The sequence below is a fragment of the Cariama cristata genome, unplaced genomic scaffold (assembly GCF_000690535.1).
Source record: "Cariama cristata isolate BGI_N322 unplaced genomic scaffold, ASM69053v1 scaffold6282, whole genome shotgun sequence".
Taxonomy (NCBI): Eukaryota; Metazoa; Chordata; class Aves; order Cariamiformes; family Cariamidae; genus Cariama; species Cariama cristata.
In genome coordinates this window covers 12,344-27,492 of record NW_009605407.1, presented here as the reverse complement: position 1 = coordinate 27,492, position 15,149 = coordinate 12,344, and the positions used below count along the sequence as shown (strand labels likewise).

Genomic DNA, 15,149 nt, shown 5'->3' with positions numbered 1-15,149 from the left:
GCATTCCCTGGGGGCTGGTGGAGCCCAGGCCGGGAGGGCCGCCTGTGTGGGGGCCTCTCCCCCGAGGGGTCCTCTCCCCTGGGGGCAGCGCGAAGAGCGATGTGGGGGACTCGGATAACGGGGGCCGTCGTATGGGGGAGGCCCTCAAAGAGAGCTATGAGGGACCAGCCCTGAGGGAAGTTCCCGCTATTCCTGCTCCAAACGGCGTTTTTAAACAAGGCAAGAGGGAACAGCACAGCGAGGGAGCCTGGCTGGCCGGCGCATTAACGACACGGCACCTCTCTTCTGTTGGCAGGGGAGCGGACGGAGCTATTGGCTTTCTCCTGTTATTAACTGCTGTGGTTCTGTGAAGTCTCTCACATTGCGTTAATAATGCGACACTGTATGTTCTTACTAGGCAGAAATTAGTTTCGTTATTCTGGAAGATGTTATCTGAGCTCTTTATAGTTTCCTTTAAATCCTCCCTGTATTGTACAGTTCAAGAAGACAGCTTGATGATTACAGCAACGTAATTTTCTTTAACTGTGGAAAAGTACTCTAAATATATTTCTGTAGCAGAAGAGTGTTATTAGAACAAAAATGTCATCTAAAACGTGCAACGAGGAGTGAATTGTCTTTTAAAGTCTTTATAAGTGCTTCATAGTCTAAAATGGGTAATATTATTTAAACTTGTTAGTGATGTTGTGTTCCTCTTGGAGAGGAATCTCTCTGGAATTTCAGTTACTGTTTTGTTTAGTTGTTTGGTTGCAGATACAGGGGCTTCTGTTTGCACAGCATCTGCTCTCAACACGTATAATGTTGAGTTTTCTCATAGCTTGCTTTCAATAGATTTTTGTATGAGGCACACACAAGTCTGCCAGCTTCCTCCCAACATGTTTTGAGCACTTCGCAGAGCTTTTACCGCAGTCACTTGCTGGTAATGAATAGAAAACGCCAGCATTTGCAGGAGTACTGTGCTGTGGGAGAACTGGGCACCAGGGAGGACAATGTAGCTTTGGATCCGTGTACTGATTCTACGTCAACAGCTGTAAACATTGAGAATTGGCCGACTGAGGCTAGGAAAGAAATTCCTCACTCCTACTTCAGTAGCTCTTGCTCTCAGCCTGATTTCCTGAGGCGAGGAGTCTTCTGTGACATTGGTTTTGTCCTCCACAAAAACTGCTGAAACGCTGAGTTTTGCACATGCTGGAGGTCTCACTTTTTCTACCTCTCAGTATTTCTGTTTGCTGTGTGACCTCATTGACCGCAGACACCCAAAACTAGCTTGAGTTTAATTTCTCAGCTGCTAGAAAGGCATTGATCCTTCTGATAGGCAGGAGGTAACAGCCCAGTGGTGACAACCTGTGCTGTCTCTTGCTGTGGTTAGGGATGAGAGTGAAAATGCAGGAAAGCAGAGGTTATAGCACCTAAGTTGGGGGGGGGAGGAGGAACATAACCTGGCTTTGTTAGCTCTGCTGACCACAGACCTGGTGTTTTTCCTACATACAGGCTATACCTGCATCAGATCTGTAATCCTCCAGAAATTACAATAGTGACTTTCCCTTTAGTGTTCTCTTTATCTTGAAAAACCACAGAACATTTAATAGTTTGAGTTATAAATCGCACTCTGGAACCTTTGTAGTTGTCTTTGGGATGATAGGTATCTACAGAGAGGAGAAAGTGAAGAGGGAGGGAGCGAGGGAAATTGAGGGTTTAGTATAAATGTGATAAAGCTGAAATGTGTTTAGGCTGCTCTGCTTCAGTTCTTTAAGAAAAGGTTTGTTTTACCTCAGCCATCAGTTAATGCTGTTGGAAAGTCCTGTTAGGGCAGTTCCAGGACCGTGTATTACCTGAGAGTCAGGTAAGCGTCTTGTCCAGAATTACACGCTTTTTTGGGGTTGGTTTGCTTTTCTGCAGGCATAAGTCAAGTACCTTAGATTCCTCTGTTAGTTTCTAACTTGACTCTTTTTCTTTTTTTCCCCCCTCCCTCCTTGTTAGTCGTCTGTCTTGGCTGGAAAACTCTGGAGTTGGCTTCTCCTTGGATTATCCCACCATAAGTTTACATGCTGTCTCCAGGGACCTGAACGCCTACCCATGGGAGCACTTGTACGTCATGGTGAATGCCAAATTCAAAGGTATGCCCGCAGTGTTGCTTAGTGCTCCCACGCAGTTTGGAGTGGCGTGATTTCTTCTTTTACTCAAAAAGAGTAAACTCTGGTTTTAAAAATGATATGCTTCATTTAAGTAATAGCTTGTGTTTTCTTTTTCATTTCTCTGAAGGATGGTTATTTTAGAAGTAGAGCTTTGCCCTTATTTAGAGTCACTTCTGTGCTGTTCGGCTCTCAGCATGCGGCTCTGTACAGCTGGAGCCGCCGAGAATTGGTTCTCTGCTCTCTTATACTCACTTTAAACAATGTAGTTCCTCTGCAGTCTCTCTGTGATTCCAGCTTAGGTATCATTTTTGCTTTATTGAATTTATGTTAATGTTGCTACCCTCTCCAGGCTTTATGAACTACTGCTGTTTCACATTAGCCTGGAAGCTTTCATTCATTTTCTCGCACAGCTTGCTTAAAAAAAACCCAAACCCACAAAAACCACATAGCTCATGTTACCAAGCTTAATGGATCTTTGTAGATTTACCACAAATGCAACCTTTTGACCATTCTTGCTTTGACCTAGAGAAAGCAAGCTTTCTGTTTCATTGTTTGTATGAAGAGTTTCTATATTTTTGATGTATCAGGTTATTTTCTTCTGGCAGACCTCTTAATATTTTAAGTGTGTCATAAACTACCATCTCAATTGAAGTGTTGAGTCTTGAGCAGGTCTCCTTTCCCCTTCATGCCTTCTAAACATAGTTGTCAAAGGTTAAAATCTGGCATTTAATTTTTCTTTAAATAGTCTGTATACTGAAAGTACTGACAAGACTCTGAGGAGGCAGAGGTGTTTTTAAGCTATTAATACTCTTCATTATTTCCTTCTCTCACGTTACTGATGTTCTCTGACAGCCTGTCACTACAAATAATAAGAGGACAGGTACATACACCTCTTGTTTCTTCTTCCTCATTTTCCTTTAACTGTGTTTATTTTGAAGTAAACTGAGCCTAGTCTGAAGAAAGATACTGTTTATAGCTTTTAATTCATTCTGATAATGGTGTTTGAAAATATGGACATCCTGTGATAGTTCTTATCTAGAAATCCTTAACAGATTGAATTTGGGGGGGGAGTGTTTGTTCTATGTGAGGGTTTTTTTTTTAATAAATGAACTCTGGCTACAGTAAATTTGCTACAGCAAGTAGGTTTGTTTAGTTTTAAAGTCTATCCCTGGCCTGCTGTTTTAACTGCTGAACAGTGTTAAACCCAAACCTCTCCACTACTTTGGCTGCAGGAGTCTTCAGTCTTAGTTGGGCAGGGTACATTTTGTTCTTCCTCTGGAAGTTTTTTGTTGTGCTCTCTGCGTGTATGTGCCTTATCCTTGCCCCTTTTTTAGAAAGAGGCAGTCAGAGGTTGACTTCATGGAAAGCAAAGAGCCGGACTCAGCAGTAACAAGCTGTGCCTGCGGGTGTAATTGGAAAAGGACTGGGTAGCTTCCTTGGACATTTCATTTTTTGGGGCAGCCGGCTGGCAGCTTCTTGGCTTCTTAACGTTCTTAGTGGTGCCAATTTTGTATGTGATAAAAGCCACTCTCAGTGGAACAGCCTTAACCGTATTCCTCTTTTTCTGTAGAAAATAATTATGCACTTTTGAGGCCGTCGGTGCAGTGTCCTGAGCCACAAAGCACTGAACTATAGCCATCTTCTTTGTGGTTTTGATATTTATGGAAAGTAAAACATCATGTTGTTGCTTACTTATTCATGTGCGTAGTGCACAGAAGTCAGGAAGCATGGTTTTGTCCGTAGCTGTCACTGGCTCTGGGTGTGCTTTCTACCTCTGACATCTTGCTGGCTGGCTAGGAATGTCAGAAATTGAGTAGAGATCTTCTGGAAATGTGAGAGGCCACACTGGAAGCTAGCTGATTTCATGACAGTAATGTTACAGATCCGTAAAATTCATGTGATTTAAAAAAATGCATATATACTAGTGTGCAAGTAAATGATAATGATTGTGAATGGTGGGTTTTTTGAGAATGGTTGTTTTTAATAAGAACCAGGCAGGTTTCCTGAAGTACGTGAATACATCATGTGACCATAGAGAAGTTTTTGTGTGCGTTGCAAGTGTTGTTGGGGTGCTGTGAGAGGGCCCCATGTATTCGTAATGTGGGTGGGAGTGGGTTGGTTTGTGCCTCTCTCAGGTTGCATCCAGGTTTCCGATTTGATTACTTGTGTTCCTGGAAGAATATACAAACGTGACTTTTTAGGACAAAATAAACACGTTTCTCTTAAATCTTTCAATTTCCTAAAGAAGAAGAGACAAAAGAGGCTCCCATGGCTGAAGGGGAGGAGGAAGACAGCGATGACGATGTTGAACCAATTGCGGAATTCAGATTTGTACCTAGCGACAAATCAGCCTGTAAGTGAAGAAGGAAATCATGTTTTAGATTAAAGTCCTGGCTATATGTGGAAGAAACTGGGGTATAGAGATGTAAATGATGTGATCCTTTAGTGTCCTTCTCTAATTACTTGATTTCTGTGTGCTGAAAAGAACAAAGCAAATTGGTTTACCTTGCTTGAAGTGGGAATGTTTCAAGCAACTGCTTCTCAAGGAAAATTCCACTGCTTTAAAATTGAGGCTTTTAAGTATAAATACATGACGTAAGTAATCTTACCTATATACATTTGCAGAGAACTTGTATGGGACACATCTTTTTAATTGCAAATTCAGTGACGTTTGAGTCAGTGACAATTTCATTAGGAACACACTAATGTCCAGACCCTACCGCTGGAAAGCAGTTGTATCCCGTTGGGTGTGGAGCTTATAGTTAGATCCAAGTTTTAAGAATCTTATGTATTAGATGCTGCAAGGAATCCTGTAGTGGGTAAGCACAGACTGCATTGTGCAGAGATAAGGCTTCATCGTCAATGAAATAATGGAAAAGTGCTGTTAAGAGGATGAAGCACCAGGCTGGATCTAGGAAACCTGATTTGTTTCTTGTGCAGCTGCTGCCTTGTTGGATGACGTTTTCAAATATGAATTCAGTGGTGGTTCTGGTAAAGGAATATTCTCAGTCTCTTTGATCACTTAGTCCAGGATTTCTTGCCTGCTGTTGTGGGGTAGTAGTGGAGAAACAAGGGAAGCTTGTGTTCGTTTGTGTTCCTGCAGTGGAAGCCATGTTTTCAGCGATGTGTGAATGCCAAGCTCTGCACCCAGACCCAGACGATGAAGATTCGGATGATGATTACGAAGGGGAGGAGTACGATGTTGAAGCCCACGGTTTGTAACAGTTGTTTCTTTTGAAATACCTGCCAGCACTTGGATGCCTGGTACCTGTCATAGGAATGGTTTGGTCTGTTTAGAAGTTCCTTGTTTATTACTCATCTTGCCAAAACGTTCTTTTTGCTGCAGGCAGAGTATAAAAACTCTGAAATCTGCAGAAAATCTGTAGTTTAGCTGTCACAAATCACTGGAATTCAGCAAAAACATTGTTCTCATTCTCAAAAGCCCCAAGACACAAATATCAGCCTTTCCTGCTCCCCGTGGATGTGCTAGCACAAGCTCAGTGCCCATGTTGTGATGTGGTCAATTCCCACCACTGTATATATTCTGTAACAGATGTAAGCAGCCTTTTAATCTCAGTCAGTTAATCTAAGCATAACTTGCCTAGTTTTTGTCCTGTTTCTCCACACCTGCTTGATGAAGGCTCTTAAACTTCGGTCTGATAAACATAAACTTGTTTTTGCAGAGCTAGAACAAGGTGACATCCCGACCTTTTACACTTACGAAGAAGGATTGTCGCATTTAACTGCAGAAGGTCAGGCCACTCTGGAGAGGTTAGAAGGCATGTTGGCCCAGTCGGTCAGCAGTCAGTACAACATGGCTGGAGTGAGAACAGAAGACTCGATAAGGGAGTTTGAAGGTAAGAAATGCTTTTCTTTTACTAAAGAATATATGAAAGGAGTGGCTCTCCGGTCTGACTAATCCCTAAATGCCAGGACTAAGCAAGTATCGTGCAGTGGGTGATACCTAACCACACTGTGTGCATCAACAGCGGTTTTGTCTTTGTTCATAAGCACAGGTTATAAAAATGCCTGTGGTCCTAGGGGCAGCCTGTTGCCTGCTGTGGATTGAGGGCTGCTGTGTGAAAGAATGAGGACCACTGCGTTAAGGATTCTTGATTCTTACTGGTATAATTTCCTGGAAGAGTGGTAGGGTGAAGTTGATTTAGGATTAAAATAAAATTAAACTTGTCACTCTGCACTGGGATTAGGAAGCAATTTCCACTCTAAACAGGTAATAGGTTTTGGGGTTGGTTTGTTGTGTTGTTTTTTTTTTTCTTCTAAATACCCTAAATTGTAAGTTAATAATTCTATTTAAAGAGTTCAGTGTGAATTCAGAATCATTGAAATACACTGGTACAGATTTAAAAAAGAAACAAACCTGCTTTTCTGAAGGCTGCTGTCTCTTAATGCTACTGATTGTTCAAACGTATTTAAGGAGTAAGGGTTTTTCCATTGGAAAAAAACCTGATCTCTCAAATTTTGCCTTTTCTGCATGCTGTTTTCACTGGAGCAATACATTACCTGGGAGAAGAACAGGGAAGTAGTTTAGTAGTATTGCTTCTTTTTTTTTTTTAATATAAATCGCACTGTTTTAGTACAGCCTGACGTTTTTGAAGGATGAAAAATGATGCAGCTGTTGTGGATTTCTAGCTATCAGCTTGCCTAGAATAGTCAACAGAATAATAACTAATCTGTTCTCATCCACATGGATGATTTTTTTAATCTATTTGTTTTGTCAGTGGTTTACAAGTTCTCTTTGTTCCACAACTTTGAATTTATATAATGTAAAGATAACCTTAGGTGATACACTCGTGTTTTAGCAGTGCCCTTCATTTGAAAATTTTGTCAGGTTTTGTCAGAACCCCAAAATTTTGAAAATTAAAATAAACTGAACAGCAAGTATGTCACGTGTCTCAAAGCCATCTTAATCAGTTTTATTTGCCTTCCTAATCTTATTTGCTATGGTACTGCTTCTTGATCTGCTACAATTATTAATATCCCCAGGGCTGCTCAATTTCAGAATCTGTTATTTTTTTGACATTGTAGCATAGACCAATTGTTCCTTTTTTCAACTTGATGATTGCTAAGAGTGGTTTCAGAACAGGATCCAGCCTCTCTCTGTTAGAGCATAATTAAGCTATTAAAAGGAATCATGCCATTTGTTACACTGAAATTTCATTTAAAAAGTGAAATAGTTTAAATCTGGTATTTAAGTCTTTTAATAAGATAGGGTGATCTTAGGTTGTAGGAAGTGGTGATGTCTTTGTGACCGACTGATAGAGCTGGAACAAAATCACAAACTTGTGAGGACATCAGCGTTTCCTTAGGTTGCTTTCAGAAGTTCAGCAAGGGAGTTTTCAGTCCTGGCCATCTGTTGTCAACAGAGGGCACTCCCTGTGTTTCTTGAGGTACCATTATCCCTTGTGAGCCTGCCGTGTTACCTAGCATTGGCTGTTTGGGTTTTTTTCAGATGGGATGGAGGTGGACGTAGCACCAGTAGTTGCGGGGCAGTTTGAAGACGCAGAAGTCGATCACTGAGGAGGACATACGCTGTTGCTGTAAGTTCTTCTGTCTTCCAACACCAACACTTTTCAGTCCTGCAGGGCCTTCTGTCTCTGTGATTTGTGTAATGCAAATGGTCCCAGATCTTCTATAGGAAGTACCTTTTGATACCAGGGTGATGGTGATTTAGAGAAGGAAAAGGTAGCTGTAGTTATCACGAGTATGGACAGATGTTCAGTTATCTGTCCAAAGTTGCCTATCAGCACAAACCACCACACTGCGTGGGTAACCTGCACGGACGTGCCTGTCTGGAAGACAGGTCAGCTGTTTGGTAAATTAAGACCTGTCCAGTCTCAAAGGCTCTTGGATGCTGGTAGATGAACACTGGAGCCGTTGCTGGGAAGTTACTGTCCTTAGTATCCGTTATTTCGCCCTTAGAGTGCAAGATTTCCCAAGCCTTTCAAGGGGGCAGAACACTTCACAGCGCTGCAAGTCCATCTCTTCCTTCACTGTAAGTGGAGCAGGAACAATTCCCGGTAAAGTTACCGAGCCATCTGGATGGGATTGTTGTCAGAAGTGCACAACTTACGAGACAAACACCCTGCTTGGGTGGTTGTGCCGGTGTGCCCTCTTGCCTACCATCACCTGTGCTGCTCTCCACCCGTTAGTGGCATTACAAGATGTCCCAGTGTTTCCTCTGTGGCGCTGGGTGGGAAAGGAAGAGCAGCTTATTCTGGGACTGTGTTGGCGGAGACGAGCAGGCGGGTTGTGATTCCACCCCTGCTTCAGCACTGCTTGCTTGTGCACGGTTCGCACGTGCCGCTCAAGGGGTGGTGCGTTGTCGCAGGTCTTCTGCCTCTCTCGGAAGTGAGACTGTCAGCTCTCACCGTAAAGTGAGTGCAGAACTGTCCCGCTTGAAACGCTGGAGAAAACAGTTGTGGGGCAGACAGCCAAAAGCTTGGGGGAGAAAAAAGGGAAAAGGGGCAGGGGAGGAAAGGGCCACAAATAGGAAGATGACACGCTGAAAAAAATCAATGGAAATGGGTCAGAAGTAGTTGCTTAGGGATTAGAGTGTCACTGAGAAGGAGGCTGCAGTCCCCGAGAAAGGCCCTTACGGAGGGGTGATATGCATCACTTTCCTCTTCCGTTGCTTATTTTCCTTTGTTTCTGAATTTCTGAAATTCTGTTTTTCTGAGATTTCTGATCTCAACCACTGCCACTGGTTCTGAATTAGTCTTTATTGTCTGGTGTAAGAGCTCAAACTTTTCTGCAGTTGCTCTTTCCTACCCTGGGAAAGACTTTGCAGTACAGAGAGGAATTCTTCCGAAAAAAGTCAAGATAGTGGTTGCCCCGCCACTGGACAGTTATCTTATTTGATAAAGGACACATTTTAAAATTAGAGAAAACTTTTCAGCTGCAGAAAGTGCCTCTTAGTGAATGGAAAGCTTGGCTCTGACGACTCCACCTTCAAGATGATTTTGGTCCATGGTCTATAAAAAAAAATTTAAAAAAAAATCGTGCCGTTGAAATTTCAAATTTGCATGCCTATTGTCCTGGTTTAAACTTGAGCAGGATTAAGGAGAGTTAGTGGCTGTTAGCAGATCTCTAAGGAGCTTGAAAGCGCTGGTGGGAGTGGTGTTGACTGATCTTCTAGCAAAGCACAAAATACACCCTGTAAGAAGTAGTTGTGGTCAGTGGAATTCCCCCCTTGCTGCTTACTCCATGTCTTCCACGGTGTGGGAGGTGGCTGTGGGAGATTACAGCTGCGAGAGGCGACTGGATAGAGGGAGTCCTTCCCTCCTTCTGCTTGCGCTGAGCGGAGCTCAGGAGCTGATCCCTGTCAGGGCAGATCAAGGGATCTGCACGTGCAGCATCAAGTGTTGTAATGGCGTTGCTCCAGGTAGTAATTTGGGAGCTGTGGGCGTGATGGGCCTTTTTAAAGTAACCACCAGCCTGACTGCGGTGATCTCATTCAACTAAATTCAAAAACCCCGGATATGCGGCAGCAGTGAACAACTGAAGGGGCGAAGTGACACGAACAGCTCTTGCAGGTCTGTGCTAATCACCTCAAGCATGAGGGTGGCTTGGTTCTACACTCTGGAAATAGGGGCAGAGAGGGGGCACACTGTCATCTTCTCGGTACTCTGTGGGGCAGCTCAGCCCTTTTAACCTTCTGAACTGCAACAACGATCTACAAGAACATCTTGTTGGTCATCCTTTAGAGATCAAGGTGCTGCCCTGCCTCTAAAGCGATGCCCTTGTGGGATGCTTATGTTGCATGTTACTGCTTGTTACCCAAATGAGATGTGACAGTTGCCCGCTGAAGCTCCTGGAAGACTTGCTGACGGTTGATGTGGGACATTTCCACTGGCCTCGTAATAAGCGGTGTTTTGTCTGTCACATCATGAGGTTGCAGGAATTGTTCGGAAGCAACTGGTGTGTCTGTGTGTGGCGGTGCAGCATAGCCTTCCAGGGCATAGGCTTACAACTGCAGATTGTAAGTGCACGCTGTCCTTAGCTGACCTGCGTCAAAGATGCTCCGTCCTTCTGACAATTAGTGGGTTTGCAGTGAAGTGCAAACTGTGACTGCAAACAACGGGTAGCTACTACTTTGTAAAGATTAATAACCTTTTATTTTAATGCCAATTATGTAAACTTGGTGTCTTGTATCTTTCAGATTCCTCTTGTGGCACTTCCAGAATAAGCTGTAAAATTGAAGGCATTGCAGTGACTATCGGGAGTTAACCTTTCTTTTAATGACCTAAGCTTAGACATCTAGGTCTATAAATGCTTTTACAGGTGTTTAAAACAGGGTTTGACATTTGTGACCACTATGGGGTTATTTAAAAAAAAAAAACAACAAAAAACAATAAAACCTCTTGCATCTAACACTTGAATGGGGCTAATCAGGGGGCGTTTCAAAGAAGCCTTTAGGAATTCTAGGACTTCGGAAATAAAACTGTAAGTAGAACAGAATTTTAGATTGTCCTAGAATTTTCCATATTTTTGTACCTGTTCATTGCATCAGTGGGCTAGAATGGAAATAGAAATGTTACAAAGTTCAGCTAAAAGGAAATAAAAGGAGTTGGCCAAGGATTAAAAGCAAAGTTAAATTTAATGCCCCTCAAGTAACTGGCTTTGTCAGTTCAGTGCTATCCCTTTCATTTCTCTGAGAGCGGAGTTTGGGTGGTAGAGGAGATGGAATACAGTCTGTAAAGTCTGAAAAAGAGAACTGGTTTGTGTCTTTGTATTAAATGTTAACAACATTGTTAAATAAACTAAGATTTTTGTATCTCACAACCAACCCTGTGTTGCAGTTCTCAGTCCTTTACTTGAGCAAGCAGCTGGCAACTCTGCGCTGACGTCCCTTGAGTTTTTAGCACTCTTCTATCACAAAAAAAGTCCAGTGAAGCCATTTTCCGCACTTACCTGGATGTAAGAATAAAAGGGCAGAATATGTGCAGAGTGTGCCTCTAAGACAGAATTAGTCTGACACATCCCAAACTTAGGAATCCAGCTTTAGATTGCCAAGAGCTTAGTCCTGCTGGAGCTTTTCCTGTTTCATCTCTCTGCATGGTGGTGTTTTTGCCATGGGGCAATGGCAGCAAATTACATTTATTTTTTCCCCCCAATATTCAAATGAAAGTCTGGTACTAAACTTTTTCTGCTTTCATTTGATTTGATGTTGACTTGTGAATTTTTTTCATTATAATTATGTTGGTATATGAAGAGTTTTCTTTACTAGTCTTACGCTCCTGGAATCGTATTGAGTGGTCCTGCCCTGCTTAGCACATTGGGATATGGTTTGGTTTCACGGTATGTGAAAGTTATAACCACTTTTTGGTCAATATTCATTAGGAATGCCAGTCAAATTAGCAATGATTGAGTAGTCTTGTGAACTATTGACATTGCTGAATAAATTAGGTATTTAGCATGTTATACAAGACAACATTCCACAGAAATGTCTTTACTAGCCCCTTCATATACATATGTATATATTTATGTAAATGTATGCATGTTTTTGTTAGAGATACAAAGTAACAAAGGAGGATACAGTGTGTCGCTTTAACTTTTGCAGTGGGATTTGGAGAACCTTTACATGGTGAGATTTTGGGACAGCTAAAACTCGTACCAGCACCATAGTTTAGGAGAGAAGGCTCATACAATTCTAAATTGCCATTCATCGTTAAAGCAGACTGGGGTTTTTTGGTTTTGTTTTTTGTTTTTTTTTGGTGTAAATCTTAGTTGTTGGAGTGGGGTCTTTCCATTGGTTTCCCTATTAAACTCCAGCCTACCCGTTACATCTCCTGGGCAGGGACTACAGGCAGTCTCACTCTATGTCCAAGCAGTAGGAAGCTACAGAAGGAGAATTTGTTTTGTACTAATGCAGAGCTCCAGGAGCAGACATTTTATGATGTTCCCAGTCAAATCAATGGAGCAAGATTAATTTTGGTGAGGTGGAAACAAACCTGGATAAACCCTGAAGGTAGTGTTGAGAAGTGTCTCGTGTGGATTGATTGTATTTAAGCTACGTGTAAGTGTTCCCAGAACACGTATACTTCATAAGCATTCATTACTTTGTAAAATATTAATTTTTGTCTGTACTACCAAAAATAGTTAAATTCTTCTGTTCCTAACTTAGTTTTATTTTTCATTCCTTTGACTACTTTTTGGGTTTTGCTTTTGTTTTGCCTTAATTTAGTGAATTTAAGTCTTCTCTATTTCTTAGTGATTTTTCTTTTTATTTTATGTTCTAATTCTAGTGGCTATAAATAGAGCAACTACTTGTTAATCACCCAGATTTGTACCAATTTTTTTAAAAACTATGTTATGCCAAAATAAACAGTGTAGATATACAGAAGTCAGATCTGACCTCTGCTTTATGGACTCTGCAGGCCATCAAAAATGACGTGGAAGTAGGGTCTCTAATCTAACAAATCTCAGCTGCCTGTAGGTTTGTATCTCTGCTTTCTCTTTTCCCTGGCTGCCTGTTTTTATGCTCTTTGGGGTTTATTTTTGAGACCTTTACCCTGTGGGCCTCATGGGCTCAAAGGAGACATGCAAATCAGCTCATTATGTAAGACTCATTTCCATAAGAAATCAGGGTTAAAAACTGGGCTTAAATACACCAGATGAATATAATATATAAATAAGCAGAGGAATATAAAACCAGCTAAAGGGTCATGTCTTATCACGCTCATGGTGCAGCGTTGTGTAGTCCTTGCCATGGAGAGTTTTACCAAAGATAAGTTTCTTTTTTTTAGTAGGCCTACTCACACTAGTATCAAGGGGCTGCTGACTGACAACCCAGCAGTTGTAGTTCTCTTCCGTGCTAGTTTTTTTATTTTAATGACTGAATACAGGGTCATGGATTAAGACTCTCTTGTATGAAAAGCATTTTGAAACAGTTGATTTAATTTTGCAAGATAATCTTAAAGCGTACCTTGGAAAATTAAAAACAAGACAAGATTTTATTGCAACAAGTAAGAAATTACATGAAAATATTTACTTCCCGAACTCTTGCAAAAAAGATAGCTGACAAGAGTAGCTGTTTAAGACTTGGTTCATAATTTTGCTGTGCAAAAAGCCTTGTCTGATTCCCTCCCTTCCTCTTAGAATATGGTCTGCACGGTGACTTGGGTAATCAGTCGAGGGGCCTGCTACTGGGATTTTTGCAGAACTTGTTAACCATCTCTCCTTTCAAACCTAGTAACTATAGAATGAAAAACTGAATTTAGTCTTAAATTTGAAAAAAATGTATTTTGGCATATACAAAAATCAAGATGCATCTGGAAGAAACTTGATGCTAGCAGAGGATGGTACCTGTCGGTGGTGGTCTCCTCAGCTGAGACTATAAAGGGCACGTTTGTGCCAGTGTGCATATGTAGCTTTCCTGTGGTTTTCGCTGTTTTATTTGTTGTCCTATATTGCAAATTTTATTTCAAGAAAAATATCTGATAAGAATTACATATAATCAAGGACAAATCAAGTTCCACATGATTTATCCCTATATACTGTGTCTGTTTTACCATGTGAAGAGGCAGCAGTAATCTTAGATAAAGTAGGGTCTGGGTTTGTGGGGGCTTTTTTTGGCGTAAAATGGCTTTTTATGTGTGTGTCGACAGAATTTTATGGTACTTTATTACCCCTCTTTCCAACCAAGATAAACATTCAGCGGACTACAGCGGGACCGGATGGGGCAGAGCCTTCCCAAAAGGAAGCGAGGGGTTACTTACCTGCACTCAGGTATTAATAAAACAATGCTGGTCCTACAGATTTTTACTTTTACTGTAAGGTACCTCTAGAATAGAGCTGTGGAGACTCTTCTAGGGAGTAGCCTTCCTTCTAGTAGTGTAGCCTTTCTTCCTCTCAGAGGTACATATATTGCAAGTAGGAATAGGATGAGGTCACTATAAGAATGAAATCTTCAGCTCCTTTTTTGCAGGTGCCTTCTATGGGAAGAAATCCAATAAAATCAAACCTTGAAAGCACTGAGTATTTCTCTAAAATTAGTTTTGCATGCTGTTGTAATAGAGGTCTGCAAATGGCACTTACGGCTAAAGTGACAGTTTCTATGTTTTAACAGTCCTTCATGTTCATATGGCTTAACTGAAAATGTTGGCAGATACTCTCAAAATCCCAATATGCTATTACAAAATAAGTATTTGAACACAAAGTTGTAAGTCAAATACTTCAAACACGAAATCTGAAAATAGAACTGAAAGGTGGTGTGGAAGTCGCTGTCAACAGTCTTCTGAAAGCTTCATGTCTGCAGATGTTGAAAGTATTTTTTAATGTAGTGCTGCAAGATCTCAGAATTTGATGTCTCAGGATAGCCGAGGAAGAATTTCATCCCATATAAAAGCCACAAGTATTGTACCTGAAAAGAGGAATTACAGACAGGGCCTTTATTTAAATGTATGTGAGAAGGTGTCGTAGTTTAACCCCAGCCAGCACCTAAGCACCACGCAGCCGTTCACTCGCTCCTCCCCCCTTCCCATAACTTGAATCACAGAATATCTCAAGTTGGAAGGGACCCATAAGGATCATCAAGTCCACAGAAGGGCACCTAAATACAGTTTATTAGGACCATTTTTTTTTTCTCATGGGAAAAAATCAGTATATTCTGTTGCAGAAATGAAGAGGATTTTGGTTGCCAGCGTTTCTCACCCATAGCTTGTATTTTATGAAGCTTCCTAGATCACAGAAATGCTTATTGGAAGGGATTTTTTCTAGCCCAATCTCCCACGCAGTGCACGACTATTCCCTGTGCTAGATAGGTCAGAGTGGCTTTGTCTAGCTGAGTCCTGAAAACCTCCACGATGGAGACTGTAGCACTTCTCCAGGTAACTTGTTTCACTGTTGCCGCACCCTTCTCCTGGATGTTTTCCTGGAGGCTGATCTGAACCTCCCATGCCACAACCTTTGGCCTTGCTGTTACATTGCCTGCCACCGAGAACAGTTAATCTCTCTCATCCTTCTAACTACTCTTCAAGTAACGGTTGACTACTCTTA

At 41.6% G+C, this 15,149-nt stretch overlaps 2 protein-coding genes across 2 annotated transcripts in view; one reads left to right on the top strand and one right to left on the bottom strand.

The window, feature by feature from the left end:
- Window positions 1–1,977: 1,977 nt before the first annotated feature.
- On the top strand, window positions 1,978–10,679 carry CLNS1A (chloride channel, nucleotide-sensitive, 1A; the record flags this gene model as incomplete). The annotated part of the gene is made up of 6 exons (XM_009695934.1): window positions 1,978–2,114; window positions 4,378–4,485; window positions 5,236–5,346; window positions 5,816–5,989; window positions 7,603–7,687; window positions 10,312–10,679. Coding segments are annotated over 5 exons (598 nt in total), but the record flags the coding sequence as incomplete, so codon positions are not given.
- A 3,695-nt stretch (window positions 10,680–14,374) lies between these two features.
- The window catches only part of AQP11 (aquaporin 11), a 12,885-nt gene continuing 12,110 nt past the window's right edge, over window positions 14,375–15,149 (bottom strand). The window contains exon 3 of the mRNA XM_009695933.1: window positions 14,375–14,514. Coding sequence (XP_009694235.1) covers window positions 14,462–14,514 — 53 coding nt within the window. The 3' untranslated portion in view covers window positions 14,375–14,461. The remainder of the gene's footprint in view (window positions 14,515–15,149) is intronic.